The following is an 18,693-nucleotide window of genomic DNA, read 5'->3' on the forward strand; positions in this document are numbered from 1 at the left end:
AGAGCTCTGTGATTGGTTCATGTGTCACCCTGTGCGACCACGCGCACTGTTAGACCTCATTGTAATGTTTGTGAATACGGGCGTTAGTATGAAAACTTAAACAGCGCCTTTGTGAACGTGACTTAAAGTGAAATTAGTATGATAAATGATAGCACGAAAATAATTTTGACAATAGAAATCGTCACGTTAACGTTGAATTCGAAGGCTGGTGTCGAATTTTGTCAAATACGCAAACGATTCGAAGTCGAAAGTTTTTCGTGCTAGAGCTACAGAAGATTCGTTGTAGCAACATCGTAGTTTGTACAAGTACATGCTGTAATAAAAGGATACTCCCACTCTGGCGCTAAAATTAGAATACTCGCAGTTTTCACGGAAACTGTCTATCTAATCAAGCAATGTAAATGCATGACGAAACACTTAGCGGGGTACGAATGGCAAATATTATGTATTGTGTATAATTACGACTGCTTAATTTAGAATAACAACGTTAAGTACAGATGACGGCATATCAAACCAAATACTGGTAACTCGTGTAGCTCTAATACGAGTAGGTACGGCTTTGGGAAAATATGTTAGGCTAATATTATGTGCTGAAAATTAGCATAATAAGGTTATATTATGACGAATTCAACGTTCTGGATTAAATAATATTATATTTAAGTATTAAGGAAGACACAACAGGCATATATTTAACATTCCTACACACGTTATATTTATATCGATTTGCTCTTTAAAATCGCTCTACAAAGAAAAAGAACGCCCGAGTAAATATGTGAACTTTTACTGTGCGCAAAAGTTGTCCTTTCAGGGCCGCGGTGTCTTCCGGCGTCGCCCAGTACAATGTAATTAAACTAGTATATAAACCGATCGCGACATCCCAACAGCATCAGTTCTTCTGAGTTCACAAAGCAACACAGACCACTTACAAAATGATGAAGCTGGTGGTGTTGTCCTGCCTGATGGCCGCCGCGTCTGCTGGCATTATCTCTGCTTACTCCCCCTACGCTGCCTACGGCGCCATCGCCTACAGTGCGCCCATCATCGCGCCCAACAACTACCGTGGGCCTCTCTCCCTGGCCCCTGGGCAGCCCGCCAACATCTTGGGTGCTGACGGCAGGCCTTTGGACACCTTGGACGTCAACCTGGACCGCGCTGCTCACTACAACACTAAGGCTTTCGGCGGAATCCACCTCCTGAAGAAGCGCTCCGCTCCGCTAATTGCTGCCGTGGCCCCCGTTGCCCCCGTGGCCCGCGTTGCACTGTCCAGTCCCGTGATCGCCTCAGCCCCGATCGCCTACTCAACCCCCATCGGTACCCCATACGGTGCCTACTACGGTTCCCACCTCACATACGCCGCTCCCTACCTTCACTACTGAAAAACCTGTGTAAATATGAAATGCAATAAATCGTAGGTTTACCAATCTTTTGTCTTTCTTTTCAATCGTGCAAACTACTTTCAAGGTTATCTTTCTTAGAAGGATTTCTACATTCAAGTTAACAACGACACTGTCAACACATTGCATTGTTGCATTCAATAAGGTTAATGAAGTTAATTTATTTTACAAGTAAAATCGAGCCTTTAAAAATTAATCAACATAATAATTTAATCAAGAAGTTTAAAAATCTATAACTTCCATTAATGAACACCTTTCCAATATGTGTAGGTACTTACATGTACCTTGTAATCTTGCACTTTAATCATAAAACAGTACCTACGCCTCAACCTACATAAAGGCTAATGGTGTTTTTGTTGTAGTTCATTTAATAGGAAATCAAAGCCCGAAATGGTGCCACAAGCAGCTGGGACCCGTGATCCCCAAGTCACGCCGCGCCACTAAAGGGCTAAAGGTGAAATAGCCGTGACAAGGCTTCCCTGTGACGCACGAAGGAAACGCCGAAAAATGTATACATTTATATAACTTTTATTTCTACTGAACTTTCAATTGCTGGACACCGAAATACGTCATTTGTTTTTTTATTAGCGGTAGTTCTGTTTATTTTAGATATTTTTAACCGTAACGGTTTTGGCGTCAATATTTTTTTAATTAGTACAAGTATTGTGACATTTATTAACTTATCAAAACATTACCAAAGCATCGCTATGAAAGTTTTGGGTGCGCATTCAATTATATTGTAACACAAAAGCTTCCAACGCGATCAAAAGAAAGCTACGAATACCTATTTACCTACTTATAACTACATTTCGCCTCATAATGATCCTAAAATACACACCCCTCGTATGGAAAATTTCTCTCACATACAGCGACAAAACAGAAAATCAAACTAAGTAGGTAAACAAATTATACCTCCGGGCTCTTTGATATTAGAATAGAGAAATATCTTTGAAGTTATTATGTTTATTCACTTTTTCGTAGGATATTTTGTATTCAATCGCAGACCAAGTATTTCTTAAAGAAGAAAAGGGTTTATTTTCTAATTTCTTTGTTACAAGAGTAGGACACCGTAGTTTTCTAAGAAACGTCATATTATTAATAAAGGTATTAAACGTAATACAGGTCGATGTATTACCAAAAATAATTCACAATGGAATTTAACCACTTCATTCAACTAAAAATATATCGTGGCAGGGTGATGTTAGACGAAAGGGTTTATACATATAAATTAAGGTTCTGAAAATGTAAAAACCAGTATTTCATAGTAGACGCCCATCTGAAAACCCGTAATATGTTAGATACGTTTTTATAAAAGGAATAATCATAGCTATCAATCGTGATTTGAGACCACGACCTAGCCAATTCCAATAAAATTGGTCATCCGTGGAAGCCAGACACAATTTTCCATACAAACAACTCAGACATGTTTTTGCGTATACAATCTTCATAACAAGCCTAATTTGGTGTCTATTGATAAAATGATTACTAGTTATTCAAACCAACTTATCGTTCTTTTTTACCCGTAATAACACAATTAACTATATACCTCAATAGTAGTAAGTTAAATCAATGTTTTTGACATTACCGCGTGTGCCGAAAGTCGTCACTTCTGAACCTAGAGGCTTACGCCCGTATTCACAAACATTACTATGAGGTCTCACAGTGCGCGTGGACGCACAGGGTGACACATAAACCAATCACAGAGGTCTATTCAACGCTATACGTTCGATTTGCTGCTTCACTTAAGCAAGTATCGTTTGTGTGAATACGGGCGTAACTAATGTAGTTCTGGTGACAGATAAAAAAAGAAAATCCAAAAAACAATGTATTTTCATCCCGGTATAAAAAGGAATTTTCTTCTGAAAGAATGTCAACTGTATCTGTTTACAGTCATTACGCTGAAAGTACTTAAGATGGGAAGCGACAGAGCACAAAAGCCAAACAAGTTTATTTTTGTCTTCACAATGGCTTACACTTAAAAATACTTTGAGTGAATTTAGGTCTTTCAGTGGAATAATATTCGTAATAGGTTTGAGGCGTGTGTTTGGCGCTTTCTTAAATGTGTGATTTGTCATCATCATTACCATTCAGCCTGATGGATGTAACCTTATTAAAGTCGGCCATCCATGAAGAAGATGAGCTTCCTACGCAGCGCTTTCGAACATAAACCTCCTCATCAGTGATCGATCTCCACGCAATGTTGGTAGTATGTGTCAAGCTCTCTTGTAGTAGGAATTAAGTTTCTATTATTAATTTAATTAAGTTATTAATATGTATTTAATTATCTACTGACCGATGAAACGAATCAACATTATTTGTCTTCGTTTCAATCGAAAGACGTCCGTCCACTGCTGAACAAAGGCCTCCAATGTTTTCCATAAAGACAGGTGCCCGCAGAATAGATACCAGTAATGGGCATATAGCATACTAAGGGCATTTGGCATCTACTGGTAACTCAATTTTTAATTTTGTGACAGCTATGAATGCCCAAATAGCGTTTTTAGTCATTTGTTTTCAGATTACTAGACGCATGATAGTACTTTTTGATGGATCTCTTTTCTGACTAGATCTCTTAATGAAAGACTTCGTAACTTTCCTATACTAAGGCTGGGTTGCACCATCTTACTTTAACTTTGACAAACGTCAAAAATCTGTCAAGCTCCATACAAAAAACACCGGTTATCGTCATAGTTACGGTCAAAGTTAATTGGTGGAACTCAGCCTTAATGTGTTTACTTCTGATGTTTACATAATTTAACGCTATTCATAATCTTCATAGATCAATTAGGATCTAACTCCCACGCGATTAAATCTGGAGCCACGCTTTAGAGCATTAATAAAGATGAGTGATACACGTTCTACATTTATTCATGTATAAAAAATTAGAGAGTGCCGTAGCTGCGTAGCTGAATCTACGACGTAGTTATTTACTACGGCACTTCGAGACAGCCTATTGGAGTCGATATCGTTCAAAAAAGCCCATAAATTAACTCCTAACGAGTGTAAACTCGTATCAAGTAATTGATAAAACATTTATGAACGAGATACGAGTGCTTTTGTAATGCTAAGCTAACGTAAGTTGCGACTTTGCTTCTTATTGTTATTCCTATTCATGTGTAATAAATAAATCAGTCCACCAACAACTTCATTCAAAAATCACACTAATGCACTAATTAAGCACGCTGCCGCTCGACTATTGTGGTGATCTCACTCGTGAACAAGCTTATTATTTAGCTTAGTACCTACGAGGGGCTAACGGGACTATTAGTAATTTGTAAACATAAATAATTAACAACCTGTTCTTAATAGATTATGGTCAGTCATCTAGTAAATCAAGAGGGGTAATCCGAGTATGGCGTCTTCTTTTGCCAGCTCGAAGGCTGCCCGAAATACGACGTAGATTGCGCGGGCGTGTTCACCCGTCTGAGCAAATCTTCTATTTATCTACTTGAATGGTGGACTCTGGCGTCAACAAATTAAACATAGGCTCATATAAAAGCCGAATTTTGTCAATATCACCCAAACAATAAATACCCACTCGAATCAAGTCGTAATCCAAATACTGTCGTTAAAATTGCGTCGTATAAATTGAGCAGAATCATCTCTGTCTTATAATTTTGGAATAAGATATTCACGTTGTTGCGTAATCCGAAATTGAGCTATTGGCAAATTTTATTGAAGGTTAACTTAACGTAAATAATCACCTGAAATGGTAAATACAAAAAAAAATACTATAAAGCAGCATAATTCGAATATGAAATATTCACTGAGAACAAGGATTTTACTGGCCTTATGTTGTGACATAAAGTTTAGCTTAATTTAGTAGGTACATAATATTACGAGTATTTAACTTTCATCATAACAATGTTCTTAAAATAGCATAGCAGTATTAGATTACTTACGTTACTTTGTAATAGTATTAACGCATGTTATCAGATTGTATCACAACAAAGTATTTCAAAGAGACGTGGGGTATAATTAGAAACATTGTTAACCGAGAATGTAGACAATCTAATTTCCATTTATAGGCACAGACTATAGTCTGTAGACTTTAGCAAGCATGTGGCTGTACAGATGTTGTTCTATGAGACACTTACATAAAGTTTTTTAGTTGTAGTGGGGCGCACGTTTCCGACTTGCTCCACGAGGGCTGCCGCAAGGGACTACCCCGTGACCAGTCATCGGTTCCCAAACTATTCTATGATACTTCCGGTTTATACTCAAAATCAAAGTTTAAGATTTAGTTTAGTTTTTTAGCGCTTCTTCTCAGCACTTGCCAAATGTTGGTCTCAAAGCGCTGGTAGGGTAAAAAGATTATGAGACATGTAGAGACTTCTTAAGAGCAAAATATTTGACGATTTGTAAGCACTAATAATAGTCTATGCAAATAAAGAAAGTTTGACTTTCGACTTGGACTTTATAGTACTTAGGCCCTTTCTAGGGCGCTTATACACGTCCTAAATATAGCTTGCCCTACCACCAGTTCGGGACAACATATGGGTTGGTGCAGAGAAGAAGTGGCAGAATAAACTCGGTCACCTTTGTCACTCGTAGAAACCTGCAGATCAATTTGTAATGCCATAGTAATCACCATACGTGAAAAGACGACGTATTATCTATATTGGATATCATTATAAACTGATAGAATTAAAATATTAGAGAGGTATTTGGTAATAAGCTTTACTTTACCGATAGAGCAAGTTCTGAAAAATTTATCATTGATAAATTTTTGCTTAGCTTTGTTAGTTTAAGTAATTGACTTGTCAGCCAGTTCACTGCACAGAAAAAACTAGCTATCTACCGTAAATGTCAAGGAGTAGGCAGAAACTAATTTCACTTTGATTAATATACAATATTCGTTTTAGAAATATTATAAAAAATATCGTTAAGTCTTCGATAGTTTTCTACATAGTTTGAGCGCTGCAACAAACTCGTTTTTCTTGACTCACTGGGGTTCTCCTAGTCACGTGTAGACTCACATTTTCTCTATTATTTTCATATGCAGCTAAAAGTAGAGTAGGAAAAATCCTACACGCCTACAATGTAATGAGGTTTGAACGTTATTTTTAGTAACCACTTAAGGAAAATATTTAAAAAAGGTAAAATTTTTGACACAGCTGACACACCTACACATTTTGTGATATTTTTATACATTACTAGCTTTTGCCCGCGGCTTCACCCGTGTGAAATTTAGTTTGTCACATATCGTCATAAATTATAGCCTATATGTTATTCTGGGTTATAAAAAATAATACTGTAAAGTTTCATCAAAATCCGTTCGGTAGTTTTTGCGTGAAAGAGTAACAAACATACATCCATCCAGACATCCAGACATCCAAACTCTCGCATTTATACGAGTAATATTAGTAGGATGAAATATGAATGAATATGAAACGTGTTAAAAGTTAATCCTTCCAACAATAGTAATATTATGATGGTCACTTTTAAAACATTTGAGTCAACAATGGAGGAAACATTGTTCCAACAATAATAATTTAAGAAAAACATGATAAAGAGAAGAAATTTAAGTAAGTAATAAAACTATAATGACCTTGATAAGTGTCTCTTGTAAGTAAAGTAAACATAAACACAATGAAACAAGACGCAAAACGTTACTTAATATTGTCTTGTTATGGTAATCAAATGACTACCTACCTTTGTTGGCTTTCCATTTACCCATTTCCCAATTTAGCTTCACAGAAAGCTTCTCTGTTTATTTAAAGTAACAAACTATCAGCCGTTTCTCATCAATGACTTCCTCTTCTCGTGTAAAAGTGTCGTTGACCCCAGGTATTTGGTGATAATGATTACAAGAAAGTTTGGATCCGTTCCGGTCCCAGTGGATTAGTAGAAGTCTACTTTACTGAACTACATTCTATGAAATAGTCCATATATTATCTATTCCTGCTTTAGTAAACTTTTTGATTAAGGCTGTACGAATTAGACAGAATACAGTAATATGTACCACTTTTGGTAATCCAAAATGATTATAATTCACTACATACACTTAACATTCATTCTCTATACCTACTCAAGCTCATCACACTTCAGCTGGCATTGTTGTGAGTGAACAAAGACTAGCGCAGCCGCACTTCCGTGCTTTAACTTTAAAAATAACATCGCAGCTTAACCAGACTAATTGAGTAACAATATCATATACAGGCCCGTAATTATATCCTCATTAGGGAACTGCCCACGTAACGGCTTAGGAAATCTCAAATTAAGAACCGAGGAAAAAAGTAAATAAAAAGTCTACAACGGTTATTTTTAGTATAAGACGAGACAGCGTCGTTTGCGTGGCCGTTAACGTGACGGCCGCCGCAGTTACAAAACCTTACCAAACATCCTTCTCTCTTCCACATTTTTTAATGGAAAACTGCTTAAGTCCAACGTCAAGTTCACGGAACGACCGCCACTCTTGCGTGGTGAGGAACGTGACCGCAAATAGTAAAACATTTTTCTTGCCATTCAATTGAAATTACCAGTTACGACACACAACTAGGGTTTCTGCTCGAGCTTTCTCGAACTCGAGAAAACTCGAGAAATTTGGCTTCATTCGAGACGAGAAAAAAATCACCGGAGCTCGAGAATTCTCGAGTTTCGATTTTGAAGCTTTAATATTCTTGAAAGCCTATTTTCTTAGACAAAAGTAAGTTTTTAATTATTAAATAGGTTAACGTTGCGTTTAGACTGGCCTAGTCTTTCCTTTTCAACCGACTTCAAAAAAGGAGGAGGTTCTCAATTCGACCCGTATGTTTTTTTTTTTAACTAATTTGATTTGCAAGTAATGATCTTAACCGAAACTAATAATGTTCACCTACGAGTATGCTATATTTTATTATGTTTGTATAACTGACTGATTTAAAGACTGACATTTTTTTGTTAACTGTCTGTCATTTTAGGTACTCGTAAATACGTTTATTCAAGTCGTTATCTTTAAGTTTAAAAATTTATTAAAAAGTGTTTTTTTTTTGTAAATGTAGGTTTATTATCGTAATTTTTCAATTAATTTGGACTTGTGTTCTTTGGAAAACAAGTGATTCAATTGGAGCTCTAGATATTTATTGTTATTAATCCTTAAAGTACACGCGACTTTATGACTTTTGTTCCTTTAGTTAATTACTAAGTTATAATTTTATCCTACTAATATTATAAATGCGAAAGTTTGTGTGGATATCTGGATGTTTGTTACTCTTTCACGCAAAAACTACTGAACGGATTTTGTTGAAACTTTACAGTATTATTGATTATAGCCCAGACACATTATAACATTAATAAAAACCCGTGTTTTTATTAAATTTCAACCGATTTCAACAGTTTTAATTAAAAGACTCGAGACCCGAGAAAACTCGAGACTTTGGCCTCGAGAATTCCCGAAACTCGAGAAAAAAAATAAGTCGAGAAATCAGAAACCCTACACACAACTGATTGAATGACCTTTAAGATTCACGTTTAAACATTTTTTATGTTTTTGTTCACGTGCCGAACAATTTGAAAGAATAAAGACGTGAAACATAACTTTTTCGGGAACCAACAGTCAGTAAAAATACACTGCTAAGTACTGATGCTTTCCCTGTAAAGCGTCAATTGGCAACTCTAGACCATAAATAATTATGCTTAGAGCCTTGATCTTATGGAATTACTAACTTATACGAGTATGTATATGATATATGCCCACGTTGCAACTGCTGTGAAACTGCCGCTGCCTTCAGTGTGCCTACTGCCGCGCTGCAAGCTGCAACTGACCCGCACTGGTGGAAGCTTTTAAGATTGTCGTTCTGTCTCCTTTCTAAAGTTGCTGTGCCCCAACTGGCTCCACATTGTATGACTGCCTAAATTGTAAGACCTAATGTGAATGTGCTAATGTGGTTATGCAATAAACGATTGAGTATTGAGTATTTGTTTGAATAGGTACTTACAATTCGTCCTATTTAACTGAAATTACTGCTACACTTTTGAAACTTTCGTCTATTGAGGTGTAGGTATGTATAAAGTTAGATAAACAAAGAACATAATCACAAAAGCTATCAAAAGAAGTTTTCCTTTGAATAAATGCTTTGAAGCCTTTTTTGATGTTCAAAACTTATTAGAATTTAAAAAGTCTATACCAATCGATTTACTTGAATAGGATGTATTTTTAAATATTACCTTGAATAAGGTGATTTAAAAATATGTAAATACGGCAAACGGCCATAAGACGTCCACCTGCTTAATGGACTGACGATCTCAAGTAAATTGTGATTTGTGGCGTTCCTTGGGAGAATGTCTTACCACTCACAGAAATGTACTGTCATATTATGTAATAGATAATACTCGTATAACAAAGTGCATTTAGTAGCCAGGCTAATTTGTGGAATCGAGAACTAGAAACAGTATAACTATCTGAGTATGAGTGAATATTATCATACTCGAGTGCATTAGGTATTCTATAAATATAACATTGGTGCTAATAATAAGTCAATGAGTTACAGAAATATCTACAGTTGTCCGAGCCCCAGAGACAAGTATTATTACGGTCAACCATATCTAGTTCTAGTTATAATTAGGTTGTTGTTGTTCACTTCATAGTAAAAAGGTTTCATTGTCTGCGTTAATTATAATAAAGTTAAGTAAGTTAAGTAATATCACTAACTTTAAATTCTACTCTAAGAATAATATTAAAATCGGAATACTTGGCGGTTAATTGAAGCGTGGATGCTCAACAATGTTTGAATATTTTATTGGCTATAAATTATGTGCAAGCCCCACGAAGCCACAATTAAACAATTTAAAAAAATGTCTGCTCTGGGCCATCTTGATCAAGGAATATCAAAAATATATTATAATAATTTTTAAAGCTCTGAGCTATCTCGATCTAAATATAGGCATAGGTAAGCTATATCTAAATCAAGGTATCCAAAGCGGCATCTAGTGTAGTTGCAATAAGTGCTATATTGCAACAAAAATGTTATAGTCTGATGTGCTGTCGCCTGTACTAAAGTAATTCCCATGTGGTCGCCCGCCCACACGCAACATTGACGTCTCTGAATATGTAAAAATTGGAGCTTTCTTAAAATAGTATATTCTGTATGTTGACTTATTACATTACATTATGATGATACGAATGCAAAGAACGAGTTATTATTAGATAAAAACATCAGTGCTTTTATGTAATTTAATACTTAGATAATATGTACTTAGAAATAGAAAATATCAAATGTTAATATGATAACTGAAAAAACTTATTGTAGTTTTTTCAACGCAAGGTAGGTAACGGGACTATTCCCAACGGCAACGCAAGGTAAGTCAAATGTGTATGAATAATTTGTACACTAAAATATTTGTAATTGTTGAAACAGATTCAGCCTGCTACTAAAATTTTAAGCCATACCTCCACCTAATTTGTTGGTGATTTCTTGGTCTCAAATTCTAGGAGTGACCTCTCCCAACAATGAAATGTAACTAATTTCACTGCAAATGAACAATAACAGAAGGTTGCGTGGGATATTCCCCAAGATATTATTGTATGTGTGTCATCCTCCCAAAATAACTGAAAGCCCCAGAATAAAAGCATTAATCCACATCTTGGGTATTCTAGGGGTCTTCCATATATAAAACCAGCCGAAACCTCCAGTGTGTTTCTAAAATAGGCCTTGTAGCTTAAATAAGCTTTAACTTTGTTCTATTTTCAGATTTGGACTGGAGATGGACTGAATTAAATTAATCACAAGAAACGTCCTCTAAATTCTAAATAGTAAAAATGAAGTATAGCCTGACCAGTGGGTCTAGTCAAAACGCACTTTAAAATCGCAAACCCATCGCAAACCAGTCGCAAACAAATAAACAAATCGCAAAAGAGGTCGATAACAAAAAAGGCTTAGTCAAACGGCAAAAAATCGAATCGCAAAGCCCTACCTATCGATAATCGAAAGACTGGATTGAAATTTCCCATACAAAGGCTTAGCCAACATGCATTTAAGACTCAATCAAAATCGAATCGAATCGCAACACCCGCCATTTTCATTGCGATTACTAAAACCCCGGTGATAAGCTTCGATTATATCGAAAACCAATAGGGTGAGTTGCACCACCTAACTTTGACCGTAACTATGACGTTAACCGGTGTTTTTTGTATGGAGTTTGACAGATTTTAGACGTTTGTCAAAGTTAAACTAAGATGGTGCAACCCACCCTAAGGCTGTTTTGACAAATCCGTATCGCGATGTCGTTTTGACAGCTAATTTGACAGCGAAGCATAGACGTAAACAGAGAGCAGAAAGAAGGAAGAAACTAATTTAAAAAAAAAAAGCCCAAAAAAGTAAAAACAATCGCAAAGTCATAGACATTTTTTAACTTTTATTCGATTTTGAATGAACTTTTATATCGCCGCGTCGTTGGTGGTTCAATGTGCATTTTGGCTGCCATTTTCCGATCGAATCGAATTACTGGTGACGCGGCGACTGACATTAGTGAAAACTTCCTATTGGTTTGCGATGGCATTTTGACTAGACCCACAGGAACATAAAAACCCCAATGACATATCATATAAATAGACACGTTATGCGCCTACATTATTGTATTTTAAAATGGCGCAAGTAGTCCTATTTTATGACAGCTATTCATTTTGACATTTTGCACAGAAAAGGAGAATGGGGTAGAGTGAACCTCACAGATATAGAGAACCTAAATTGTATTTTCGAATGAACTATCAAACTAATATTTAAACAAAAGCAAGACAAAACGTAACTTATTATTTTCCCTTATATCAACTTGAGTCTTTTATGCCTTTTTTGTCTTTTATAATGAGTTTTCAAATCCGGATTATTTTTATGTGCAAAATTTATGAGGTTGTACCCTGAGATTAAAAGTGGAATATTCTCTAGCTAGCTACAGACAGACAGACAGACATGACGAACCTATAAGGGTTCCGTTTTTGCAATTTGCCTACGGAACCCTAAAAAGACATTAAAATTCGATTATTTATACAAATTGCAATCTTTTTGGGATCGGGAAGTAGCATTTCTGACTGTAGGCTTTGAAATATAATCCTCGATAGGAAAACATAGTCCGCCCATATTTTTCAGATTAACCACAGTTTTGATTTAGCAGACTGTAAATTTATACAGGTACATCAAATTTGTTTGGGACTAGAAGCGTATTGTAAAAATCTCCAAGGATAAATAATAATAATAAATAATTATTATTATTCGTTTCTGCTATAATTTTGTTCCTCGAGTAAGTCTTTTTCGTTTGATCATAAATCATTATAATCATACAGTAATAATAGCCATAGCATTGATTTTATCGATTTCGGATGAATACGTGTCAACACAGGAATACATAATTATAATACATAATATTCTTTTCTAGAGAAAAACAATTCCGTGAGTTAAATGCAGAGTTCTTAAGTGATAGATATTCGCCCCAACTTCCCCTGGCAGTGGTCTCTTGATTTTAGCTCACATGTCAAATTCAACCGTCAACCCTTGTCAAATTAAATAAAAATTAAAATTTAATTTTTTACTAATTAAACTGTATTTACGAATGAAATGACACATTTTTCTGGTTCATAATAGTGGCAGTGTAATTTGTACATCAACTAAAAACACACGAAGGCATATTATCAATCAATCAGGAAGGCAATCGGGAAGTGCATTCGTGGCTGTTCGCGGCAACCGATCATGTCCGACTGAATGCAAGAGGTCCAATTGTATCTCTTTTGCATTGCCATTCTTGAGCGGGTATAACGTATCTATACTATAAAAACATCTTAGAAAAACCCTGGCATAGATGCGCGTCAATTGCATTTGATAGTGCAACACTGAGTACAGTCGTACCTGTGTTAAATTAATAGGCCAACTTTATGTACCAGGATTCAAGTTTACAGGTTAATTTGATATTTTCATAAATTAACGAAAACATATTATTATAGGTAACCTGGTTTAAATAAATTAAATGAAACCACCAATCGAGCAAGTAGGATTTATTTTATTATTCATCAATAATCAAATTCAGAACTTGAATATTCAAGCTTCAAACTCGGTACTTCTTTCCCAATTCCATAAAATTCAACACTCAGAAAGTGACAAAAAATTTTAGAATAGGTAGTTGAAACAAACCACAGCTAATTTTCATAGTGGACTGTACTATACGATAAACATGTCAGTCAATTTGACAACCTTTGTCGGAAACATTATTCAATGAAAATATTGTCTGAACCCTTAGTATTTCTCTTCGACAAATATTTTAACACATTGTGAACCACTTTTCTTTCACGACTATAAAAAGATTTTAGCAATTTAATTCACAAAATCAGTTGCGTACATTTAAAATAAAGTTTGTTTACACTTTGACAGCAATAGACTGACATGCAAGGTGACTTAGGTGACATGTCAATGAAGTTTTCAGTTGCTGTTGCCATTAAAAGAAATTAGTACCATTAGTTTTCCGCAACATGGCGAGGGTTTTTATGTTCCTGGTCGGGCTATAATGAAGAATGTTCACGAATTTTGTTTTTTAGCTTTCTGTATTCTCTGTTAAAAATAAAAAATACACGTGAAAGAATTATTTCGATACGTCAATTAGTTTCCAAGATATTGAATTTTAAAAGTGCGGGCGGCAGCCGGCCCGCCATTTTATGCGCGTGACGTCATATTACAGTGACTGGCTCATATTTGTATGGGTGGAATCTTGCAAGCTGAATTAAGAACCACTTCCAGGCAACCGATTAAGCTGAAATTTCGCAAACACATGTGATTTGGATGACCATACAATATTATGATGACATGGAGCTGATCTGATGATGGAGCTGGAAGGTGGCCATAGGAACTCTACAATAAAACGACTTAAATCCATCGAGTTTGGGCTCGTTCGTTTTGTATTGATGAGTACTTTAATTCTATATAGTAATCAGGGTCTAATGATGGAGCTGGAAGGTAATTCACAATAAAATGACACAATCGCATCAAGTTTGGGTTTGGTTCAATTTTAATTTCTGTGATGGGTCTGGGTGTTAATATGTATAATAAGTTTGTATTTACAAAAAAAAATGTATTTAAGTATGTTTATATCCGTTTTCTAGTGAGCGGACACTGTGAATGTACGTCACGCGGGGTCACGTGACCGTCGGCGGAACTCAATATTTAAGCGAACTTTGAATGCCTATAAAATCATAACTACTGGGTATTTTTGAATGAAATAAAAAGTAATGTATTTGTAAATGTAAAAGCCTAACTGTAACATAGGTTTCAAGTGATTTTGCATACCTAGTAACATTCTCAATTCATTAACTTAAAATTAGCTACAGATTATGTAAAGTTTAGTTTTCCTTACCTTTTATCTAAATATAGCAATGAAAATGAAATAAATAAATTATTTTATTTTATTTATTTTATTTTAAAATTTTTTGGAAAACTTACAGCTAAATGTTACTTTAGGTGATTTTTATGATTAAAGTAAGGCCAATTAAAATAAATAAATAAATATCCTCAGACATTTTACACTACGCTTCTAGTCTAGTGGGTACTACCTACTAAACAACGGATATAAACATACTTAAATATTTTTTTTTGTAAAATATAGATACATAACATATTAACACCCAGACCCGTCACAGAAATTAAAATTCATCATTTCAATTTCTGCCCGGCCGGGAATCGAACCCGGACCTCTCGGCATAGTAGTCCGAACCACTACACCAAACGGCCGACTAATTAATAAATAATTCGAAGTTAAAGTTTTATTTAAATAAATAAAAAACGTGGCAGCATCTTGCTTTAACTATATCAAACGTCAAAATTATGTCAAACTCCATAGAAAATCCAACTCAACTGTAGTAAAGTTATCAGTAACGTAAGAAAATCATCGACACATATGTGGGGATTATGTGCTGTAGGGGCTTTGATTAGTCAAAGTGCAGTCCAATTCAATATCATTACAGCAGCAGCATACGTCTTGATTATTGATAAATGCTTGTGTGAGCGAAGTCGTGGTGATCTCTAGTGTATTTCTGGGAACTGTCACTTGTATTATTATTATTATTCTGTTTAATGGCTTCAATGGTGCGTATTTGAAGCACACTGGTTTCGCCAATGTCGCGTGTTTAACGAGACACGGTGGACAGTGGAATTTGAACTGTCACTTGTAAGATATCCCAAAATGTCGTGTCACGAGAGTTACACGGTGCGTAACCTGCCACAATTGACCAGGAGTTCAAGCACCGATCAACTTCGGTGACAATTGCTATGTCTAGACGTTTGTTACAAATTAACAACTTCCATTTCAATACGAGAAGTGTCTTTGAGATATTGAACTGCCAATTGTAACTCGTTTATTGTTTCATCTTCGATTTGTTTGTTGCTTATTGGTGACATGTGTAGGTTCTTACGACCGGTTGATAACCTCAAAGCTTTGGTACCTAATATCTGCGAAATTAATAATACTAAGGCTGAGTTGCACCATCTTACTTTTACTTTGATAAACGTCAAAAGGCTATCAAACTACATACAAAAAGCACCGGTTATCGTTAATATTACGGTTAAAATATAATGAGCACCTTACATAGATTGTTCTAAAAATATTCAAAGCATTATGTTACATTTTAACAGCGTGCATAAGAAAGAGTGTCCGTTTTTATTTTTAGTTCTTTAGCTAGCTTGACACAGGCAATTTGTTCTTGGTTATCAGAGACATGAAATGTTATGCCATGGCCGTGTGTGGTGTTATTTTAACTTTTCATGTCAAATTGTAATTCATTAGCTTTTATGTTTTTAGGTGTTACAGTATCAGTTGTGTCGAAATGGGTTAAGTTTATATTATGAGTAATTAATGTTATACCTATCAATAGACTTAGGCCTATCCGAATAGAGGTATCAGAGAGGTATAGTTCATTCAACTTATGATGGTGATTTAGACAGATGAAACATTTCGTTTCATGAATCCAACTTCCTAAGAATAAAAATATTGAGGTGTAAAAATCAATCACTTTTTTGTGATTTTATCCTTCCAAAATACAATTATTAATCTTTCTCAATTAACCTAAACAAGAATTTCAAATACTTATTAGTTTATTATTTATTAAAATTTGTGAAAAAATATTACATGAAATGCATAATGCGTTAATCGGAACTTTTGCTCATAGGGATGGACAAGAACAATCGCAACCAATCAATAATCGGTATGGTGGTCATCTCACCATCGAATCACAATTATTCTTTCAGGCAGGTTAAAGGTCAGTCAGTACGTGTGCGTTTGCCTTGTATGGCCGGTTGTGTTTTATGCGATTTCTCTACGAGTTGTTTGTCATTGTTATTTGTTGTTTTTATAGAATAAAATGCATAATATTTAATTATTTGTGATTTATTGTGTAATAACGTTTATTCCATATCCAGATAATTAAAATTCGTAGATATAATTTTGATTTTTCGTAGATAAAATTAAAAATCAAACAAATAAAAAGTCGATTAGATTTCTTAAGAAAATATTCTCGATTCTAAAAAATATCGATTATGTTTAAAAGAAGCGCCTCACTAAATAGAAGTGTCATAATCACTTTCTTACGCTGAATAGACTAGTGTTGAAATAAAAATATGTTTATTCAAAGAGTCGAATAAGGTTTAATCGTTCATAACAATGTTTATTCTGACATAATGATTATTATCATTTAGTTTAGTTATTTTATTCACTTCTTCTTCAAAAAGAATGAGGAGCCGCTTGAGTAATAAGCTGGGGCAGAGTAGGCGACTTGAGCGGCAACTGGAGCAGAGTAGGCGACGACGGGGGCGGCAACTGGGGCAGAGTAGGCGACTTGGGCGGCAACTGGAGCAGAGTAGGCAACTGGCGCGGCCACCGAAGCAGAGTAGTGGACGGGGGCGGCAACTGAGGCAGAGTAGTGGACAGGGGCGGCAACTGAGGCGGAGTAGACTGGAGCAGAGTACGCTACGGGAGCGCTGTATGATGGGTAGCTCACGGCAGCCACAGCAGGAGCCGAGTAGGCGACGACCGGCTGGATCACGCTCGGTTTGGGTGCGGCGGCTGCCAACCCGAGGACGAGAGCAAGACAGAACTGAAAACAAAATATTAAGCATTATTACGGATTATGTTCATATTGAAAAATACACACACATGATCTTTTCTTAGCTTTTAAGTTAATTATTTGTATTAGGCGTGTGGCTCAACACAATTATCTATCTATTGCTCGATGAGGATTGCACAACTGTCCTTTCGAATTTAAAGTATTATACCTACTACCCTGTATAGTAACCTGTATAAGAGGGAAGAAAGGCAAATTATACCAAAGCGAAAAAAAATTAAACATAGTAGCTACTTTATAATCAATAAATAGTTTATTTAAGAGTATAGTTTAAGGGTGACTTACCAGCTTGAACATTTTGGTAGACGGTTGAAGACCAAGTGATGATGTGCTCATCTTCATTTTAGATTTTATACGTTCCTAAAACCGGACCTAATCTAAATCTATACGAGTGCAACATTTAGAAATTAACAGCCGAAACGTCACTGACTTAATTTCCAAAATTGTGTGGCAAATGGAATTATTAACAAAAAACATTAAAATTTTCGTTGCCATTTCAAGGTGAATCTCCAAAACTAGATCACTTTTCTGAATAAATAAATGAAATATCGCTTTACATTTTAGGAGAACGATAATGTCAAATCGACCATTTAGGTGTCGTTCCGCGAAATCAATGCATATGACTCAGATAATAATCTAATAAAAGCAAAGATTTAAGCCATTAAACATGCTTCTAAATCGTTTAACATTATCTTCTTTTTTTGTGGTAGGTAATAAATCGTCGAAGATGGAATAGCCAAAATACTCTAATTTCGGATAATAATTGCTAATTTTTTAAACAGGTACCTACCATGAGTAGAGTCTTTGAAGTACTAAATAAAATAATAAAAATAAGTATAAAAGACGTTGATCTTGGAAGTCCTGGAATAAATACCATTTATTACTTTACCCTCGAATTTGGGGTTTGAGTTCACTGTTTCAGTCTCTACCAATCATCCATTACAATCCAATCAATCCAAAAATTATACTTAACGTTCTTAGAATCATAGAATCTTCAGCCATATTTGGCAGCAATTGCAGGAATATCCGTAGTTAATGTTTTATATATCGTAAACTGCGCTCGCAACTGGGGCTAGGTCATGTCATAACCTCAGATACGATATTTTGGTGCTACGGTCACAAGCGTCCATATAAAGAGCCTTTGCATATTCATTAGCTGGAATATGATTCTCCCTGACACCTTTTTCAGTTCAGTAATAAAACGCTAACGGCTTTCGCCGAGCCTGCATA

The 18,693-nt window shown here is 35.5% G+C and overlaps 2 protein-coding genes across 2 annotated transcripts; one reads left to right on the forward strand and one right to left on the reverse strand.

Annotated features, from left to right (window-relative positions):
• The first annotated feature begins 875 nt into the window (after positions 1 to 875).
• LOC135077522 (uncharacterized) lies at positions 876 to 1,421 on the forward strand. Its single transcript, XM_063972075.1, has one exon. It carries the CDS (start codon positions 930 to 932, stop codon positions 1,374 to 1,376), a length of 447 nt encoding a protein of 148 aa, XP_063828145.1. The 5' UTR covers positions 876 to 929; the 3' UTR covers positions 1,377 to 1,421.
• A 15,542-nt stretch (positions 1,422 to 16,963) lies between these two features.
• Positions 16,964 to 17,854, reverse strand: LOC135077157 (cuticle protein 16.5-like). The gene is made up of 2 exons (XM_063971710.1): positions 17,749 to 17,854; positions 16,964 to 17,436 (listed from the first exon to the last, which is right to left on the reverse strand). Exons 1-2 carry the CDS (start codon positions 17,803 to 17,805, stop codon positions 17,053 to 17,055), a joined length of 441 nt encoding a protein of 146 aa, XP_063827780.1. The 5' UTR covers positions 17,806 to 17,854; the 3' UTR covers positions 16,964 to 17,052.
• Positions 17,855 to 18,693: the final 839 nt, after the last annotated feature.

The sequence above is a fragment of the Ostrinia nubilalis genome, chromosome 13 (assembly GCF_963855985.1).
Source record: "Ostrinia nubilalis chromosome 13, ilOstNubi1.1, whole genome shotgun sequence".
Taxonomy (NCBI): domain Eukaryota; kingdom Metazoa; phylum Arthropoda; class Insecta; order Lepidoptera; family Crambidae; genus Ostrinia; species Ostrinia nubilalis.